This window comes from Protopterus annectens, chromosome 6.part0, assembly GCF_019279795.1.
Source record: "Protopterus annectens isolate FY-2018-M chromosome 6.part0, PAN1.0, whole genome shotgun sequence".
Lineage (NCBI taxonomy): Eukaryota > Metazoa > Chordata > Ceratodontiformes > Protopteridae > Protopterus > Protopterus annectens.
Window position 1 is genome coordinate 722,246,380 of NC_056737.1, and position 19,293 is coordinate 722,265,672.

The 19,293-nt window shown below is 40.9% G+C and overlaps 1 protein-coding gene across 1 annotated transcript in view; it reads right to left on the reverse strand.

The window, feature by feature from the left end:
* Positions 1 to 6,123: 6,123 nt before the first annotated feature.
* The window catches only part of GCH1 (GTP cyclohydrolase 1), a 735,188-nt gene continuing 722,018 nt past the window's right edge, over positions 6,124 to 19,293 (reverse strand). The window contains exon 6 of the mRNA XM_044074405.1: positions 6,124 to 7,322. Within this exon, the coding sequence (XP_043930340.1) occupies positions 7,196 to 7,322 (127 nt within the window). The 3' untranslated portion in view covers positions 6,124 to 7,195. The remainder of the gene's footprint in view (positions 7,323 to 19,293) is intronic.

The window sequence follows — 19,293 nt, forward strand, 5'->3', positions numbered from 1 at the left end:
TATATCAAAGTAAAATTACTACTGGCCACTTTTATATCTTAAAAGCGCAAAGGCACAACCACTGAAACAGAGAGTGCAAACATGAGGCAAGAGCAGCATCAGATTGTAAGGATGACCAATTAAAAGTACACATACAGCTTTACTTGTAGATATAAGTGTCTAGCCAGCCATCTCAATGTGTCTGCTACATGTTTGGGATTTCAGCAATAATTTTAAATCACAGACTCTCACATCGTCAATTCAGAATGATTGCCAATGGACATAAACCCCTTTACAAGGTAAAATGCAGTTTCTAGTGAGATACAAAGCTCATGGACAAGAACATGCTGCTGCATCAAGGCTTGTGTTTTGGGCCTAGTTGTTTGTTAGTAGAGGCTGTGTGTCTGAGCACATGTCCAGGCCATCATAGTTTAGCCAAAGCCAGTATAGCATTTCAGTGAGAGTGAACTGTTTGTGGTCATTGGTTGACTAGGGTTGCCTGGACTATGGCTTGGAGTAAACACCTCATTGGTTCTTTCAAGCTTTTTTTAAAGTTGTTTCAGGTTTCAACTTTGTTACTTAAGAAGTTAACTTGTGAGTGTTTCTGCCATTTCACACTAAGCTAATCGGAGGAAGTAAGAGGAAGGGCTCTGAGCCAAATAATCTGTGATATATAACATTAAGTATCCTGTTTTTTGCTTATTTCTGAGTTATTTATAGCACTTTTATTGTCTGCATGTACTTTGCTAGCTAGTTTCACTGTGTGTGAGGTATTAAATAGAAATTTTCTACAATTGTTAAGCATCTGGTTGGGTTTGTTTGTTCTGATTTTTGTTTCCCACCCTCTCTCCCTATTGGTATCCTGTTTTTATACTTGGTGGCTTTGCAGTTGCCCACCCCTACTATAAATTTGATCTGGGACACTCCTCCCAGTCTAGTGTCATTACCTCATTCTACTTAATCCAGGGAGAACATTTGAGAAGGCCAACCCAGTTAGTTTTTGCTCCTCCTTTCCCCTTTCCACTTTACAAAAAAAAAAAAAAATTTCTAAGCTTGTTTCCTGCCTTTCCTGTAAGTCGTCTTGTCCAGATACAGATTTGCTGTATCCAGGACTGTTTGTAAGCTTCTGAGCCCCCAAGCCTTTCTGTGTTGGAGGGAAGCCTTCTAGCTTAATTTTTTTTCTTAGAACCAGCCAGTTTTCTAGTTTCAGCACTTAAATCAGCTTCTTTGAGCTCAGCACTTGTTCAGAACTCATTGTGCGCACTAAATAAGTTACAAATTACTACAGCACTCAACTTTCCTCACTTGTCTAGAGGAAAGCAGTTTTTAGTACTTAATAAATAAGCACCTATCCAGGCATGTCTAAGGGTCAGCTCCCGGTGTTTTCTCCTGTCTACTTGATGAATCTGGGCATCTTGGGGCAATGCAGCAGTTGCCTCATGTACACAGACAACCCTCTCCTCCTACCACCCAACACTACAACCTGTGAGAGATGCACTTATATAGCCAAACTGGAAGCAAAGCTCTCTTCACCCAAGACTGGACTAGACAGTCAAGAGGAGAAGGTAAACACTTGCACCACACCACATTCATCACATAGTCCCTCAAAACCTACACCACCAAAACACACACATAGAAATACAAAACACACACTTACATTTGTGGAGGCTCTCAAAAAAAATCTACCCAAGCAACAGGGACCTCCAAAGCAGAAACACAAGCAACCTCCACCCCCCCCCAACACAACCCAAATGACACATAGCCCACAAACTCAGTTTGCCACTCAACCACAGCCCATAAGGCATAACAACATACCAAACACTCTAGTCATAGGTGACTCTATAGTCAGGCACACTGATGTTCCACTCACCAGGCTAAACAAGGAGAAAGTTACTATCAGCTGCCTGTCAGGTGCCAGGATCCGCCACATAATGCATGCACTCAGGTCACTCCACAACAAGTACAAATATGACTCTGTCATTGTCCATGTTGGTGTGAATGACTTGAGACGTGCCTCCCTGGAATACATGAAAAGAGACATGGAGGAGCTGTCCGATCTTGTAGCCCAGGCAGGTATGACCCTAGCCCTGAGTAGCATCCTGCCATCACCAAGAATGATACCACAGTACAAGGACAAAATGATTGACTTCAACAATTGGCTAAGCTTCAGGTGTCATTCTAAGGGGATCCAGTATCTGTCTGCCTGGGATGACATGATCGGCAAACCATGATGCTTTGCCAGAGATGGCCTGCACCTGTCACCCTTGGGATTCTGGATACTGGCTAAGGCTCTTGCCACCCCTATAGTGCCTTTTTTTAGGTAAGATTCAAATGAATCACCGTAACAGGTACAAGCAAGCAAAGTCTGAGGGTAATGCTATTTAATGCTATAAGTCTAAACCTCAAAATGCACTCACTTGAGGCACTTCTTAAAATGGAGAACATCGACATCTGTGCAGTGACAGAGACCCGGTTCAAGGCTCCAGAGAGCACCTCTGCATTACCAGCTATAATTCATACCACACCTTTCGGCCACCTAACCTGGACTGAAGCACTAAAGGCAGAGGCGTGTCCATATTCATTAAGGATAGCCACACCTCCAGGCTAGTTGCTCAGCATAATGCATCCGAAATTATCCAAGTGCAACTAACTCTGGGCAAGACCGCAATCCAAATTGTAGCTTGCTACAGATCCCTCACCATGCCCGAGGATTCCCATGCCTCATTTCTGGATACACTGGAAAATATTAGTGTACAACCTAACACCCTAATAATGGGCAATTTCAACTACCCCACCATTATTTGGGAAAACTACTCATGTACCAACTCTTGTGCTCAATGTTTTCTGGAATTCATAAATTCCAACGCCTTGGATCAATTTATCCACACTCCCTCCAGGGGCAGCAATATCCTAGACCTGGTCATTACCAACATGGGCAACTGGTGTTCCAGACCAGATTTCAATTCCTCGTTGGTCAGATCCGATCACAAGCAAATCACCCTAGACATCCACATCCCACCCCCATTAGGGAAACCACCGTAAAAAATTTCTCCAAAGCCAACTTCACACTTCATAAGACAGAAGTGGCAAACTTCACGACACCCATGCTGACGGACAATAGAGGTACGACTGCTGAATCCTATACAATTGCACTTTATAAGCACTTACACGAGTGCATGGATTGTGCAATCCCTAACAGAACCAAGATGCTATCCTCCAAAAAAGGAAGCCAATCTGGTGGTCCCCTGCCATAAACAAACTCTACAACAGAAGAAAGAAACTGTTGCAAAAAAGAGTAAAATCCCATGATTGGAGGAACTCTGTGGTCAACCTCAATAAGAAGCTGAGATCCCTCATAAAATCCTGCAAAGCTAGTTACGAAAACAAAATTGCCACTGATTCTAAAGACAACCACAAAGCATTCTATAGCTATGTCAAGAATCTCAATGGCAACACTCAGATCTGCTTTGAGTTGCAGCACAATGGCACTAAATATAGAGAACCAACTGATATTGCCAACATCCTGGCAGATAGGTTCAGTGCTAACTTTACCCCTCTCTCATCCCCTAAAGGGCCCATCTCTATACCGGAAGAATGCAAAGTTCCTGTAATCATGGCTGCACAGGTAAAAAACACACTCTCCAAAGCCAAGAACGCAGCATCCATGGAACCTGACAACATCCCAGGCTGCGTTCTGCATGAACTACAGAACGAACTGGCACCCCACCTGAGTACCATGTTCAATCATAGCCTCACCTCTGGCTTTGTGCTCACTGAATGGGGCACAGCCAGCAGGATTATCCCACTCCACAAAGGGGGAGCCACCACAGACACCAAGAACTACCGCCCCATTAGCCTGATGAGCCTGGTCTCCAAGTCTATGGAACATATCATCATGGAAATTATAAACAATGACATTGGTAATCTCCAAACTCAGGACCCTACCCAGTTTGGGTTTGTAAAAGGCAGATCATGTCTCCTAAACCTGATAGACTTCTTTGAAGCGGTCACCAAAGCCGTAGATGTGGGTAAGGTGGTTGACACAGCCTATCTAGAACTCACCAAGGCTTTTGACACCATCCCCCACTCTGGAATTATAGATAAACTCACTAAACTAGGTGTAAATCTCTATGTCATAAGATGGGTTGCCAACTGGCTCACTGACAGTACCCACACTGTGAAAGTAGCAGACTCTAAATCCAACTTCAGACCAGTGACAAGTGGAGTACCACAGGGTTCAGTCCTAGGTCCTCTTCTGTTTGGTATCTACATCTCTGAAGTACAGGCTAACACAAAAGGTCTTTGGCTAACAAAGTTTGCAGATTACTGCAAACTAGGAGCCATAATCAAAACTCCTAACGATGTGGACATCCTACAAAAAGGCCTCACTGAGACAGATGCCTGGTGTCAAAGCCATGGCCTCAAGCTCAATGCCAAAAAGTGCATTGTCATCCCTTTTGATAAAAACTCTGTACCCATGAACTACCACATAGGCAGTAGTCTACTTAACACCGAAAGTGTCATAAGAGACATTGGGACACAGGTGGATAGTAGTCTCTCCTTTGATAATCACATCGCCACAGTAGTCAGGAAATCCTTCTACGTGGCACACCTCATCACAAAAGGTTTCTCATCCAGGAAAAAAGAGGTCATTGTTCCCCTCTACTCATCACTCATTAGACCCATTATAGAGTACAACACCCCTTTTGGTATGTACCTCACAAGACATCTACAACAACTGGAAAGGCCACAGAAATACCTCACAAAGAGGATTACCAGCCTCAAACAGATGCCCTACGCAGACCGTCTCAATAAAACTCCAGCTTTACTCTGTCACATATCGCCTACTCAGAGGTGATCTCTGCCTAACATACAAAGCTATGTCAAACCCAGAGCTGTTGGACATGCACCACTTAAAGAAATCCCAATCCCTCCAAGCTACATGCTCTAGGGACCTAAACATTGTCACCACAATAAACAGAACATGCTGGAGGGATAGATTCCTGACCCAGAGACTTCCTATACTCTGGAACAAACTACCTGTCTATATCAAACAAAGCTCCTCATTAGCACTCTTCAAAAAAAATCTTGATGATTGGATGGGAGATAGGAAATTCACCCCATGGGTCACTTCTGTGGCTCTGCTTGACAGGGGCACAGGAAAATAATTTTCTTGGGTGGCAAAAGCCAGGGTACTGTTTGGCTAGGCTTATATAGGCCCTAGGGCCAATAGCATAGTACCTACCTTTGAACCTATCATTCAGTAACTGAATATTTCATTAGCTCCACATAATCCACGTTCATCTAACACTTCAAAGTTTTAGATTAGCAAAAAGCACCAGGTAAATGAATCATGATGCAGCAGGAGGTGGAAGACAAACACAATGCAACCACAGCAACACATGACCTTGGGCTCAACATAACCTTGTCAAGACAGTGTACAGTGCCATTGTAGGTGCACATAAAGCTTGGAACCACTGTTAATATCACCACAAGTCCAAAGTCAAACTCAGAAATAATTTAGGTAAATTTGCAGCAAAGCTCGTGATCATGGCAAACTCATTGGCTTACAGATAAGAAATTCACTGTGGCGACCTCTAACTGGGAAAAGCCAAAAGAAGAAGAACAACATTAAATATAAAAATTCTTGTGATGCAAATGCATATGGCAGCTGTATCTGCCTGTCTGTTCCTCTCTCTCTCTCTCTCTCTCTCTCTGAAGTAAATGGGAACCTGAAACCAGACATTTTGGTTTCATAAAAACTTACTGCATCAAGATTTGAAATGGAAGGACTCACATGAGTGAGTCAGGCTTTCTCCACTGATAACTGCAGGAGGTCAGACATAGAACTTGAAAGACAGAAATCACCTGACAGTCTCATAGTAATTACACCATACTTCTGACCAATCATGAGGCTCTGTTTGTGCAAAAACTTAAGCAATAGTTTACTCTCCTGACTAAAACTGAAAGCTACATTTGCAATATCATTATAGATTTGTGGTTGGTGAAGTGGCAGAAAAAACAAGCATATGGATGACCAAGCAGGCACATCATTTTCGGTTGAAAATATAGAATATCCTAAGTATGATATTGGTATTGTAACTACTGGCCAAATGAGATAACACATTTTTTTAAATGTTACAATTTAAACATATAAATTTACTTTTTATTGCACTTATTAAATAAGATTAATAAAAAATTGAAAGCCAACCAAAATGTACAGAACAAGATGTAAATTCATCGTAATCACAGCTGTCCCATTTACGTTGTAAATATCATCCCTTCTACCAATGATCTGAACACAATTGTCATCAAGAATTAATATGACATCAATTATAGAGAACCATTCAAGTCTCAGCTGCTTTAGTGTGTTGAACAAATGTAAACAAAACTGTAGCAACACAGTTAAAATTTCCCTGAAACAAACAAAAAGGGAATGTACTTCACATATGATTGCTACATACACTGGACAATAGAATAAGAGACTGCAAAGGACAGTGTTGATAATGGCAGTTTTGTAAAAGTAATACTGTACAAATGTGCTATTTTCAAACAGATGTTACCACATCTGATTAAAACACAGCTAACATATAACACTGAGACACATACATGGTAACTAATGCTATGCATCACCAGCTCATGATTAGACACAGAAGTGACTGATTTCTGAAAGTGCAAATCTTTATGTTTAGATTTTAGGTGTCAGAGTGTCAATTGATGACACACAATGACGACCACAGAAAATTTCCAGTACCCTGTATTTCACTTGGGTCACACTGAAACATTTACTTTACCCCTAGCTACAGTAAAAAGACATACATATAAACAGATCTCATTCACTTAACTAAACCATTTGCAATTTCTAGGACCTGCCTTACATATCTTTCTATTTCTTTAGTATTTCTGTATCCCTAGAATTAACTCTAGCCTTGACTTATTTTGCTGCTCATTAAAGTATATTTCCATATTTTAGTTTCAGTAACTTTGGTTTTACAAATCATGAAGTGTGTCTAATCATTTGGGTGCATAATTATGGACAATGTACACATGTAATCTGGTTGCAACAATGGCATCTGAAAATATATTCCAGCATGGAAACACTGGGTGAACAGTAAGTACTCCTTAACACAATTCCACATTTACAAACAGTTAAGCTAGAGGAGACAGGGGAAGAAGGTACAGTGTTTTCCTTCAAATTGGAAGATGGATGCCAGCTTCAGCTCTTAATGAGGGTTAAAAATTCTTCTCGAGTTTTGGGATCTTCACGGAACACCCCTAACATAGTGCTGGTAACAGTTTTGCTGTTCATCTTTTGTACGCCTCGCATCACCATGCACATATGGCTGTAAAAAGAGAATATGATAGAGGTTTTTATTAAGTTACCCACCCTTTATAAAATACATTCATAGCAGTTACAATTAAGATTGTTTACGGATTACTCACATTTAATAAAAAAGTTCTGTCTTTAATCAGTAGTAAGAGAATAAACATTTAACAAGCTGCAGTGACTGGCAAGTTATGATCTTATGATCCTATTTTTCAGTTAAGTACCTTGTATTATTAGCCCAGATAGTGTAAAAATAGGAATTTCCAAGCCCCTTTAAAAAAGAAGACATATAGGTGGATTACAAAGTAGCTATCAAAGAAGAAATCTGGAAACACATATTAACAGTCTTCTTCCTCATCTTTCCAGATTTCTGTTCAAGGTTAATACACATGTCTAAAATTATTTGCTCAAGAATTCTGGAAAAAGCCAAAAATAATAGGGAGGGGCAAAGGGTCAAAATCAGGGAATATTTTTAAATATTACTGTAATTCACTTAAAATTTTAATAGAAAATGCATTTTTTGAACAATAAGAATTGTGAAACTCGAATCCAGTTATCCATCCACAACCTTTTTTTCCTAATTTTGCATATGGGGTTGGGGTTTCACACCAACAGTGACAACCATGTAGAGCCAATGTTCACTATCTGGGTGGCTAGCCTTGCCGCAGTTGTTCTTCCATACCACACACATACATGCACTGTCACACCTATGGCTAATTTAGTGTGTTCAGTCCACCTACTGCATGTCTTTGGAAACCCAAGCGAACATAGGGAGAACATGCAAACTCCACACAGACCACATCCCATCTGAGAATCAAACCAGAGAACCTCATTATAAACTAACTGTAATCGTCAGTGCTCAAACAGAAAATGAAAGAAAAACAAGACAAGGCAAAACTATGAGGAAAATCATGGATATTCTTCAAAATCAGGAACAGTTGAGAGGGAGAGGTAAACATCTGGGATCTTTGCTTGCTCTTTATAAGGTACTGCAGATGAATTTCAGACCTGCTTGCAACAAGCTGGGAATTATTTCAGACATGTTGTGGGACATTCCCCTTGCATTCAAAATGGGCATCTGGTTGAAGAGAAACATCTGCCCCATTTAATGATAATAATTCTACCTGGGATCTACAATAGTATTATTTCTTTCCATTCTGTTTTTTCAGTATTCATTACCTTCAGGGTACTAGCCCGTCCTTCTTCTACCTGTCTAATGTTGTTAAGCAATGGCTAACTAAAGAAAAAAATGGGTTCACTACACCTCCATCAAAGTACATAGCAGAGGGCATAAACAGGAACTGATGAAAACCTGAAAAATGTATCTGTGAACAGTGAACAGCTAATTTCTGTGTGAACTTTGTTTCACCCTGACTTCTCAAGCCACTACTTACGATAGCAGAAAAATAGGAAATATGATTTTTATGGAGCATATTTTTTAATTTTAATAATCGCTTTAGGGTATTGTTATTTGCATTATATTTAGAACTGGTAAAGAAAATAAGGGACTCAGAAATTCAAGGATATAATTGGTATGGTAGTCAAGAAAAGCTGGCTCTATTTACAGATGGTATTATTTTATACCTAACAAAACCAGAAGGGGGCATTACAGTGTTGTGGAACAGTTTCAGACAGTTTCAAATATTTTTGGGATACAAAATTAATGAAGCAAAAACAAAGGGAATAGTGGTAAGTTATGTACCCTCACAAGTATTGATTCAGCAGTATCCATATTTATGGGGACATGACAAAATGAAGTATTTAGGAGCATGGATTAAAAATAATTCTGGTGTGGCAGCTAAGCATACAGCAGAGTCTTGATTATTCGAACGTCAATTATCTGAAACGTCAATTATCCTAATGCAGCCTCCCAAAGTTTTCAGGTAGGAAAAAGCATAAAAGTCTGAATGTGTAAATGTTACATGTATTCGCTTGTGAATGTTTTTTGAGCTTGTACTACAATGATATACTACACCGCTTTGTACTTAAAGTATATTTGTTTTATTTTTCTTGTTTAATGTTAATCAAAAGCATTTTTAGAAAATTTTTATCTGGTTCAGTTATATGCTTGATTATCCAAACAGTTTGATTATCCGAATTACCCTAGGTCCTAATTAGTTTGGATAATAGACTCTCTACTGTATGTGGGAAGAGACTAAACAAAAGAAAATACAAACACTGAGAAACTGGAAGATATGTTATATGGATGTGGACAGTAAGATACAAGCAGTTAAAATATTTTTAGACCCTTTAGTCTTATACACAAGTCAGGTATATTTTTATCAACCACAAGAGATGTGGATAGCAATTAGTAAAAGCTGAAGGATTTTATCCCGGAGGGGAAGATGGTCAAATGGGATAAGCTGAATCTTCCAACAGAACAGGACAGATTGGGATTAGCCAATTTGAAGGGGTATTTCAGAGCAACACAGTTAAGTCTCCTGCACACAGCACAAGCAGAAAACTGTAATTCAAAGTTGAAAGGGATGATGATGAAACTTGGGGGAAGCTCAAGAAAAGTACAGTTGTGTACACTTACCATAAATGTAGATGTTTGAGTGCATTCACTGTTGCAGTCATTACATTTGGGTAATCCTGCTGGCAGGTTGCCCTCAGTCGGCCTGAATTCCAAAGTCTTGGGCCCTGCGTCAGCTGCTGTCGCCCCTTCCCTGACGTCAGGACATCAGGGGTATAAAAGAAGCAGCTGACGCCATTTTCTTTAGTTTTTCTTGCCCCAGATGTCAGGTGCCCCCTAAAAGGGTAGCCAAAACTTATATCTATATATAAAATTACATGCACGAATATAAACTTTACCTTCATCTACAAGCAAATATACCACATAGATTGTATAAATCAGAGAAGGAAAGATAGGTTCCATCAGAAGAAAAGGGGGATGGCGGGTGGGTAACCTGGACTGCAACAGTGAATACACTCAAACATCTACATTTATGGTCAGTGTACATAACTGTACTATGTTCTTCATGTTCCACTGTTGCAGTCATTACATTTGGGTAGAGTCCCAAAGCTATGGTTGGGAGGCTAACAGCATTAGGAGCGGCTATGAGACCCTGCAGAACTGCAGTGGCAAAGCCTGCCCTGGATTTAGAGTAGAGTGGCAGATGATAGTGCTTTGTAAAGGTGTGCACTGAACTCTAAGTAGCTGCCTCTAAAATGTCCTTGGTTGTTACTCCCCTGAGAAAGGCTGCTGAAGTGGCTGCAGCTCTGGTGGAATGTGGCCTAATGCCCTTAGGCACTGGCTTGCCATGGTATAAGTAGCAGAAATGAATGCAGTGGCCTATCCACTTTGAAATAGTCTGCTTTGAGATAGCCTTTCCTTGTGATCCTGCAGCATATGCCACTAGTAATTGCTCTGTCTTTCTGAAAACTTTGGTTCTGTCCAAGTAGAATCTAAGCTGTCTGTGTACGTCCAAAGAATGCAGAATTCTCTCCCCCTTGTTCTGTGGATTTGGATAAAAAGTTGGCAGATGAATGGTTTGGTTAAGAGCCACAGTGAACACCACTTTAGGCATAAATGTTGAGTTTGTCCTCAGGAAGACCCTGTCCGGATAAAAAATGATAAAAAGGTTCCATAGCCATGAGTGCCTGTAGCTCTGAAACTCATCTTGCAGAAGTTATTGCTAGTAGCAGAGCTGTTTTACAAGATAAAAACTTTATATCAGCAGTAGCAGCTGGGCTCAAATGGAGGCAGGGTGAGTTTTTCCAAGACATAGTTGAGGTCCCATGCAGGCATCGGTGATCTCCTTGGAGGCCTTAAATTTTTGGCTCCTCTGAGGTAGTGTTTTAATAAGGGACGAGAAAAGATTGGTGGCTGTGCATTGTAATGAGCCAAAATGGCAGAGACATGAATTTTAATAGATGAGAAAGATAGGCCTTTGTCCAGCATCTCAGTTAAGTATTGTAAAATCTGAAGAATATTTGGCACAGCTGTATCTGTTCCTTGTGCCTGGTTCCAAGCACAGAATCTCTTCCGTTTTCCAGCATAAGATTTTCTAGTACTAGGCCTTCTGGCTTCTAAAATGACATCCATCACAGCTTTGCTGAGAGGTGTGTTTTGTATGACTACATTATCTGCCATGCTGCCAGGTTTAAAGTCCTGAGTTGGCTGTGCAGGATCTGATTGTTTTGTTGGGACAGTAGATGAGGTACTTGAGGTAAGGACCAAGCTGGGCATTGAGACAAGCTCCTTAGTATTGGGTACCAGTGCTGGCTGGGCCAGTCTGGGGCAATCAGAATCATCTTTGGCTTCTCCTGTCTGACCTTTAGGAGTACCTTGGGGAGGAGAGGCAGAGGGGGAAAGGCGTATACTGATAGTTTTTTCCAGCTGAAGGATAGGGTGTCCACTTTCCATGCTTGTCTGTGATAAATCCTTGTGCAGAATCTTTTTAGTTGGTAGTTGTGAGGGGAGGCAAATAGATCTATGTCCGGGCATCCCCATTTCCTTGTTATCATGCTGAAGACTTGTGGATCCAGCTGCCACTCGTGGGGATCCATGAGGTTTCTGCTTAGTTCATCTGCCAGAGTATTTTTCCTTCCTGGCAGGAATTGTGCCTGCAGATGTACTTGTGGCAGGAATTGTGCCTGCAGATGTACTTGGTAAGTCAATGCTGTGTCCCAGAAAGTCATGGCTAGTCTGCAAAGGGGGTAAGAATGTGTGCCCCCCTGCTTGTTTATATACCACATGACTGTGGTGTTGTCTGTCTTTATCTGTAGTTGTCCTGGATGAAGTAGGTCCTTGAAGGCTGTCAGGGCATTTTGAACAGCTAGCATCTCTTTCTGATTGATATGTAGATGCATTTTGTTTGAGGTCCATGTGCCCTGAATGCATCTTCCTGCCATGTGGGCCCCCCAGGCATAATCTGATGCATCCGTTGTTAGTGTCTGCCTGGCTGGGGGTAATGTGAATGGCTGTCCCTTGTTTTGGTGACAAGCCTTTGCCCACTATCGAAAGTCCTGTTGCAGGCAGGGAATGAGAGTAATTATAGACTCCAGGCTGTGGCAATGTTGAGTCCAAACACTTTTTAGGTGCCATTGAAGTTTCCTCATATGCTGTCTTGCATATGGAATTAGTGGGATGCAGGATGCCATGAAGCCCAAAGCCTGCAGAATTTTTCTTGCAGATAACTGGGCCTTTGTTGCTAACATTTTGAAATAGGTAGTCAGTTGCCTTTGTTTGTCTGGCGTGAGATAAGCCATCTGGGCAGTTGTATTTAAGCTTGCACCCAGGAATATTATCTCTTGAGAGGGTATTAGCTTTGATTTCTTTTCGTTGACTGTGTACCCTAGGCATGTTAGAAGGTTTTTCACAAATGCCAGATACTGTAGAAGAATGTTGTTGTTCTCTGCTTGAATTATACAGTCGTCCAAGTAAGGATATATTTGTATTCCTCTTTGTCTGCAGAATGCAATTACTGGTGCCAGGCACTTTGTAAAGACCCTGGGCTCAGTAGATAAGCCAAAGGGCAGTGCAGAGAATTGGTAATGCATTGAGCCAGCCTTGAATCTGAGGTATCTTCTGCATATTTGCCTGACTGGGACATGCAGGTATGCCTCTTTTAGGTCTAAAGTCACAAGCCAGGCGTTCTTGCCCAGCATGGGCAGAAGCTGCTGCAAAGTCAACATTTTGAATTTTGGTATATCCAGGAATGTGTTCAGAATAGACAGGTCCAGTATTGGCCTCCAGGCCTTGTTCTTTTTGGGTACCAAGAAAAGTCTTGAGTAAAATCCTTGTCCCCGCTCTTGCTCTGGCACTTGTTGAATGGCCCTCATGTCCATGAGGGATGAGACTTGTTTTTGTGCCTCTGCCCATTGATTTTTTGGCAGATCTGGCCAGCCGTTTGCCTTTGGCAGGGTATGGAAATAGAACCTGTAGTCTTGTGACACGATATTTAGAACCCACTTGTCCTGGGTTATAATGTGCCAATTTTGAGAAAAAAGTGCTAATTTTCCCCCTAAGGGTGCTGCCAGGAAATAAGTGCTTGGTGCAGGCAGAGGGAAGTCATTGGGACTGTTTCCTGTAAGGTTGTGATTTGTCTTCTCCACTTTTGGAGGTAGAAGCACCCCATTGCTTTGATCTGTATGAACCTTGCGTCTGGAATCTGCCTCTAGGGCATCTGGATCTGCCCCTTTGAGGTCTGTCTGACACAGGAAAGGACCAATTCTTTGTAGGCCAGTGTCTACTAAACCTAGGTGGCTGTACTTGTAAAAAATCTTTGACAATTTGCATAGATAACCTGAAACATTATGGTCAGGGCCTAGGCAAGGAATACAGTAAGAATGAAAGTCCTTATGAGGTATTTGCTTTCCACAAGAAATACAATTATTAACTTTTTCTGACATCGGTCTGGAGCAAGAAAAAAGTTTCCCCAACGGGGTACTTAGCTTTAATGAAGACTTCAGATCTGAAATTTGAACACGAAAATCTCAGGAGTTGGCCGACCGGCACTTGCGAACTGCTTCTGCTTCGGGCAACGCGCAGTAAGAAAGACTAAAGAAAATGGTGTCAGTTGCTTCTTTTGTACCCCTGACGACCTGAAGTCAGGGAAGGGGCGACAGCAGCCGACGCAGGACCCAAGACTTTGGAATTCAGGCTGACTGAGGGCAACCTGCCAGCAGGATTACCCAAATGTAATGACTGCAACAGTGAAACACGAAGAACATCAAGGAGGGACTAGGATTTTGGATGCAGACTTTTAAGGAGAATAATCTTACAGAATATTTTATTCATAAAGTATTCTAAGAACTAAGCCAACACAGGAAAGGAAAAAGGAGATTCTGACAATAGGTAAGAGGGGGCTGGAATTTATTGGAGAAAAATAGCAAAGGAACTAAGGCATTGGAAGCAAATAACAAGAGATGGAAAGGTCATAGAATGGGAAGATGCCAATAATTTATTTGGACTGCAGGTTAGAGATTGCCTTCTTATTAAGAACTGATATCAGAGTATAAGCAAAGAGAAATAAATGGGGGGGGGGTCCTAAATGAAAGACCAGCAGTGGTAGAGTTTTTAGTAGAATCAAGAAGAGAAGCTGCCATTACAAAAGGAATAATTAGTAGAGCATATAAAATATTGCTTGATAACTACAAGAATCAACCAGAGGAGGTTAGAAAGGATTGGGAAGAGAGACTGGATAAGCAATTCACAAAGAAACAATGGGGGATATTTGTATGTCTCCCAAGTATGCAACAAAGTCTAGAAGATTTAGGATCTCTGCATGGAAGTGTTTACATGGGTATTTTTATACCTCAAGCAGACTCCAAATAACTTTACCTCAGGCAGACAGCAAATTTGGAGATGTGGTGAGGAAGGAAGAGGTAACTTGGAACATATTTTGTGGGAGTGTAATGAGTTGGCAGACTTTAGAGATTCCCTGCAGACTGCTCTGCCAGAGATACTGGGTGAGCAACTTGGGTGTGACTAAGGAAATGATTTTTTTGAGCTGTAATACAGAGTTGGAATTACCTAGACACAGTAAGGCCTTGCGCAGTCTAATTATGGTATCTGCCAAAAAAGCAATGACTGGAAAATGGAAATGAAAGTCTAAACTAACCTTACTAGAAGTAGCGAATATAGTAACAGAGATAAAACACCTGGAATTGGGATCTTTAAAAAAGGGTAGGAGCAAATTACAGTGGAAAAAATGGGAATTGTGGAAACAATACATACAAAGGAGGAATGAAGTTTAAAAGATGGCAGGATTTGAATGAGCTATGTAATGTTTGACTGACAATGACTGGATTGATTATAAGTGATGTATAATGTTTGCAACTACAATTATGTCAACATGGTTTGTAATTTATAATGTTTGCAACTAGAATTGTATTGATAAGGTTTTGTTTTCATTTGTATAAATGTAAGATTGCCTATGTCATACCTGATAATTTAATAAAAATGTTTCTTGTTTAAAAAATAGCTCTTGTATGTACAAATGTTTGGATGATGCACCCCTTTCCATTTTCAGGCATGTAGCATGTGCAGTAAAGCTTAGAATGTTTGCTTGACTGTAAGAACAGCTCTATCCAGTTAGTGTCATATATATATATATATATATATATATATATATATATATATATATATATATATATAAAACATTTAGATATTTCTTGATTAGTTCTTTCTATTGTAGCTTTTTTTGTATACTTGTGTGGTGCTTTTCACATCCCCCTTCCTGCATAGTTGTGCATACACAGACAAAGAGAAAGAGAGAGAGAGAGAGAAATGTTTTTAAAATTCCAGAGATGTGGCCACAGGATTCATCCTAGGATTCCCATGACTCAAGTGTTGTTTTTCTGGAGGTGGACCAATTTGTGGATTGTGACATTTGCTAAGCTTTTGGCCTGATAGCACTTTCTGACCAGAGAAACAAACTTGTCATCAAAGGGTTAAGCCTATTGAATGTGAGGTCAATAAACTCAGAAAAGTGGGGGATTAAAACGGAGATAAGTCCTGAGAAAAGAAGGACACAGATGATCTGAGGAAAAAGAAAAATGATTCAGCTACTTCACTGACATGGAAACTGGAGATGGAAAATTCATTTCATAATCACATTTGTACCTTTGGCTCTAGAAATTTTGAAGCCCATAATTATTTCTGACAAGTCTCCTAAGAGGCTTATGAGCTGAACTTCTTTCTAGTGGGAATTAACATACATGCATTCCAGACCTCCTACTCCTGCTTCTTACAAATCCTTCAGATCCTTCAAGAGTGCTTCAGATGTTAAGTTGAATCACACGAATACATTTCTGAAGTTACAGATTGTGAGGCAGACATCCTTCTCTCACCCCTCTGTGTCGACGATGGAATCAACAAGCCCTTCATCTCCCATCCTTACTCCTTCCCCAGTTCATGTCTCAGCACCAGTGGTATTGAAGCTGACTCAGTGCTGACAGGTGCCCCAATCCTGCCCACCAAGGTATTGCATCCAGCAAACTTGACTCTGACAGTTTCAGAGCAGAGTTGCTCTTGGCCCCAATGGTCCGATGCTGAGTCCTCAGAACTGTCCTTGGACCCATAATGTATGGCTCTGTTCTTGCTATTGGAGACCTCAGCATTTGAAGCTTCAGTGGTGGTTCCCCTCTTCAGGGCTCTCCACAATGTTGGATTAAGAATCCCCTTCTTGACTCACTCCAACCTTTTAGACAGGAAGGTGGCTTTGCCACTGGATGGAATTTCTTTGCATCTGCTGAACAAAGGCTTGGCCTTCAAAGTTATAGGAAAAATTATTGCTTTTCCATTAAGAACAGAAGTTCCAGCCCCTGTGGTTTTCATCTTCACCCCTGGACACTCACTCTTCTGCATCTTATTATGCATCCATGGATCAGAGCAAAAGGTCTGCTCTAATGCAGATTCAGTCATCTGTGGATTTGGATTCACAACAGTTTGATGTGCCAAGAAAGAGTATATGTAAAAGGAGGCACATTGACTTCCCTTCAGAGTTAATCACTTCAGACATGGACTTGAATGATCAGGAAGGGTCCCCACAATCCCCTCCACAGATCATCACCTTTGATGAAATTCTTGAGTTAATACTGCAGAAGGGGAAACTGGCCTACAGACTTTTCCTCTCAGGACAAGGAGGTCCTTTTTGAAGCCTATGGCTCTACACCCTCTATTTCCAGGGTTGTTCCTCCAGCAGCCCAACATCTAGGAATCTATACTGTGAAAGCTGGACAAGATATTGAGTCCCCCCAAGACAATTTTGAGTGAAAGATCCCCTCATTGGTTCCATTATTGTGGCAGCTGCAACTAAGAAAGGATACAATACAGCTACTGTTCATCTGTCCAACAGAAAGTTACAGGCTACGGACAGGTTAGTGAAGAAGGCATATGCTTCAGGAACATTTACTATCTGGGCCTTGAACTACATCACCCATGTGAATAATTTTCAAAGAGACCTGGTGGATCAGGCATTGTCATCTTTAAAAAAGGACTCCTACACCAGAATCAATGAAACAGTTACAGGCCACCTTGAACACCATGTTCAATATATTCATCCTCTTCATGTGGCTGATGCACAATGCAGCCAGTGGAGCAGCTCATGGTTCCTTCTTGCTTAGTCTCTCAGTTAAAGAGTGAATGCAGAAGTGCAAGCAGAATGATAAAATGAGTTCTGCCATTGGAGGCAGACTTGAGAACCCTCAACAATCATACAATAGGAAACAAGAAGGATCCAAATCATTATAGTTCTAAAAAATCCAAGCATCAACCCACTTAAGCTAGTGGCAGCCATGTGGCAGAGGTGGCCCCTTCAATGGAAGCAAACTAAAAGATAGAGGGGTGTCTGCAAAATCAGAGACCTTGATATTCTTTGACAGAAAAAATGAATCAGCACTGAAGGGCTGCCCAACTGCTCCTCTCTGGAGTGTGTCTGGGGTTGTTTATCCCTCTATTCACCACTGTGGGTGGCCATCACACAGGACTTCTGGGCATAAGGATAATATCTAGAGGGTGTTCACTTCTCTTTTCCCAACCCTCACCTCAAATGACTTTGCTGCTTCCACAGATAGCACTACACCAGCAAAAAGTAGCCACAAGGAAAATTTTATCCCTGCTTCAAGAAAGAGCCATTCAAAAGAGAATATCAGACAGGGTCAATATTCATTTTGGCTCCCAAAAAAATAAGGACCTAAGCTACATAAACACATGTGTAAAACATGACCCAGTCCAGGATGGGCATTATGGAAATAATCCTGCTATGCCTTCAGGCAAACTACTTAATGTGCTCTGTGGACCTCTAGGATGCTTAGCTCCACATCAAATTTTTTTTTTAATTTATTTATTTAACATTTGTTTACCAGGAAAGTCCGACTGGACACAGGTCCTTTTTCAGCAGAGGCCTGGGGAGAAAAGCTCCATGAGTAACAGTAAATGTTAATGCGCAAATTGCAATAATCAATCAAGTATAAAGTAAACAAAATATAGTGCATATAAGAAAATACAAATTTGTTACATCGTGACAGCAAAACCTAGGCTTTGAACATAGCTAGTACTATTTGTAAAGTATGACTTATGTCAAGATATACGGTTAAGACAGGCCGGTAGGAATAAAAGATTAAACACTGGGGAAGAAGTTGGATGTGGTTGGGATATACTGTGATGTATCAGAGCATTCACGAGGGGTTAGTACAGGAACATAGCCACTTACTTTTTTAGATAAGTTTAAGTGATGGCTTAAAGTGGTTAGTGGATGAGATTAAGAGAATGGTGTTAGGAAGGGAGTTCCATATATGAGCTATATAGCTAGAAAATATTCTCCTGCAGTGTTGTTAGCCTTGGAGATGGTGAGGAAGTTCTTATTGTAAGAGTGAAGTGGTCTGCTGGAACTGTAAGGAAGGATGAGATTTTGTAGGGCAGGGGTTCTGGTTGGTTGTGTTACAATTTTGTGAGTTAGAGAGAGTTGATTGTAAAGAATAACAATGGGAAGTTCAAGCCAGTCTAGTATCCTTAAAGCTGTACAATGAAGTGTTCTATATGGGCAGTCAGATGCAAACTTACCAATTTTATTATAACGTGCTTCTAGCTTACATAAGCCAGTTTTCCTAAGATTAGTCAAAATTGGAGAGGCATATAATAGAGTGGAGAGCAGATGGGCTTGTGCTAATGTAATTTTGGCCATTTTGGTCAGGAACCTTTTGTGCCTATATAGACTTTCAAGTTTTTTATGGACTTTTTTTATTGTTAGGGAGACATGCAAGTCAAATTTAAGGTTATTTTCTATTTCCACTCCAAGAAGCTTTGTATGATTTGTCAGGGAGATGACATTATTGTCTTTGGTTATTATGTTAAATGGTGGGCGTGAGCTAGATGTCTTGTTAGGTTGGAACAGTAATTTTGTTTTGTTTGGGTTCAGGATTAGATGGGCATTGGCTAACCATGTTTCAACAGAAGTGAAAGATTCCTGTGCTTGAGAATGAAGAGCTGATAGGGAAGTGGCAGCACAGGTGAGTGTTGAATCATTTGCATACTGTAT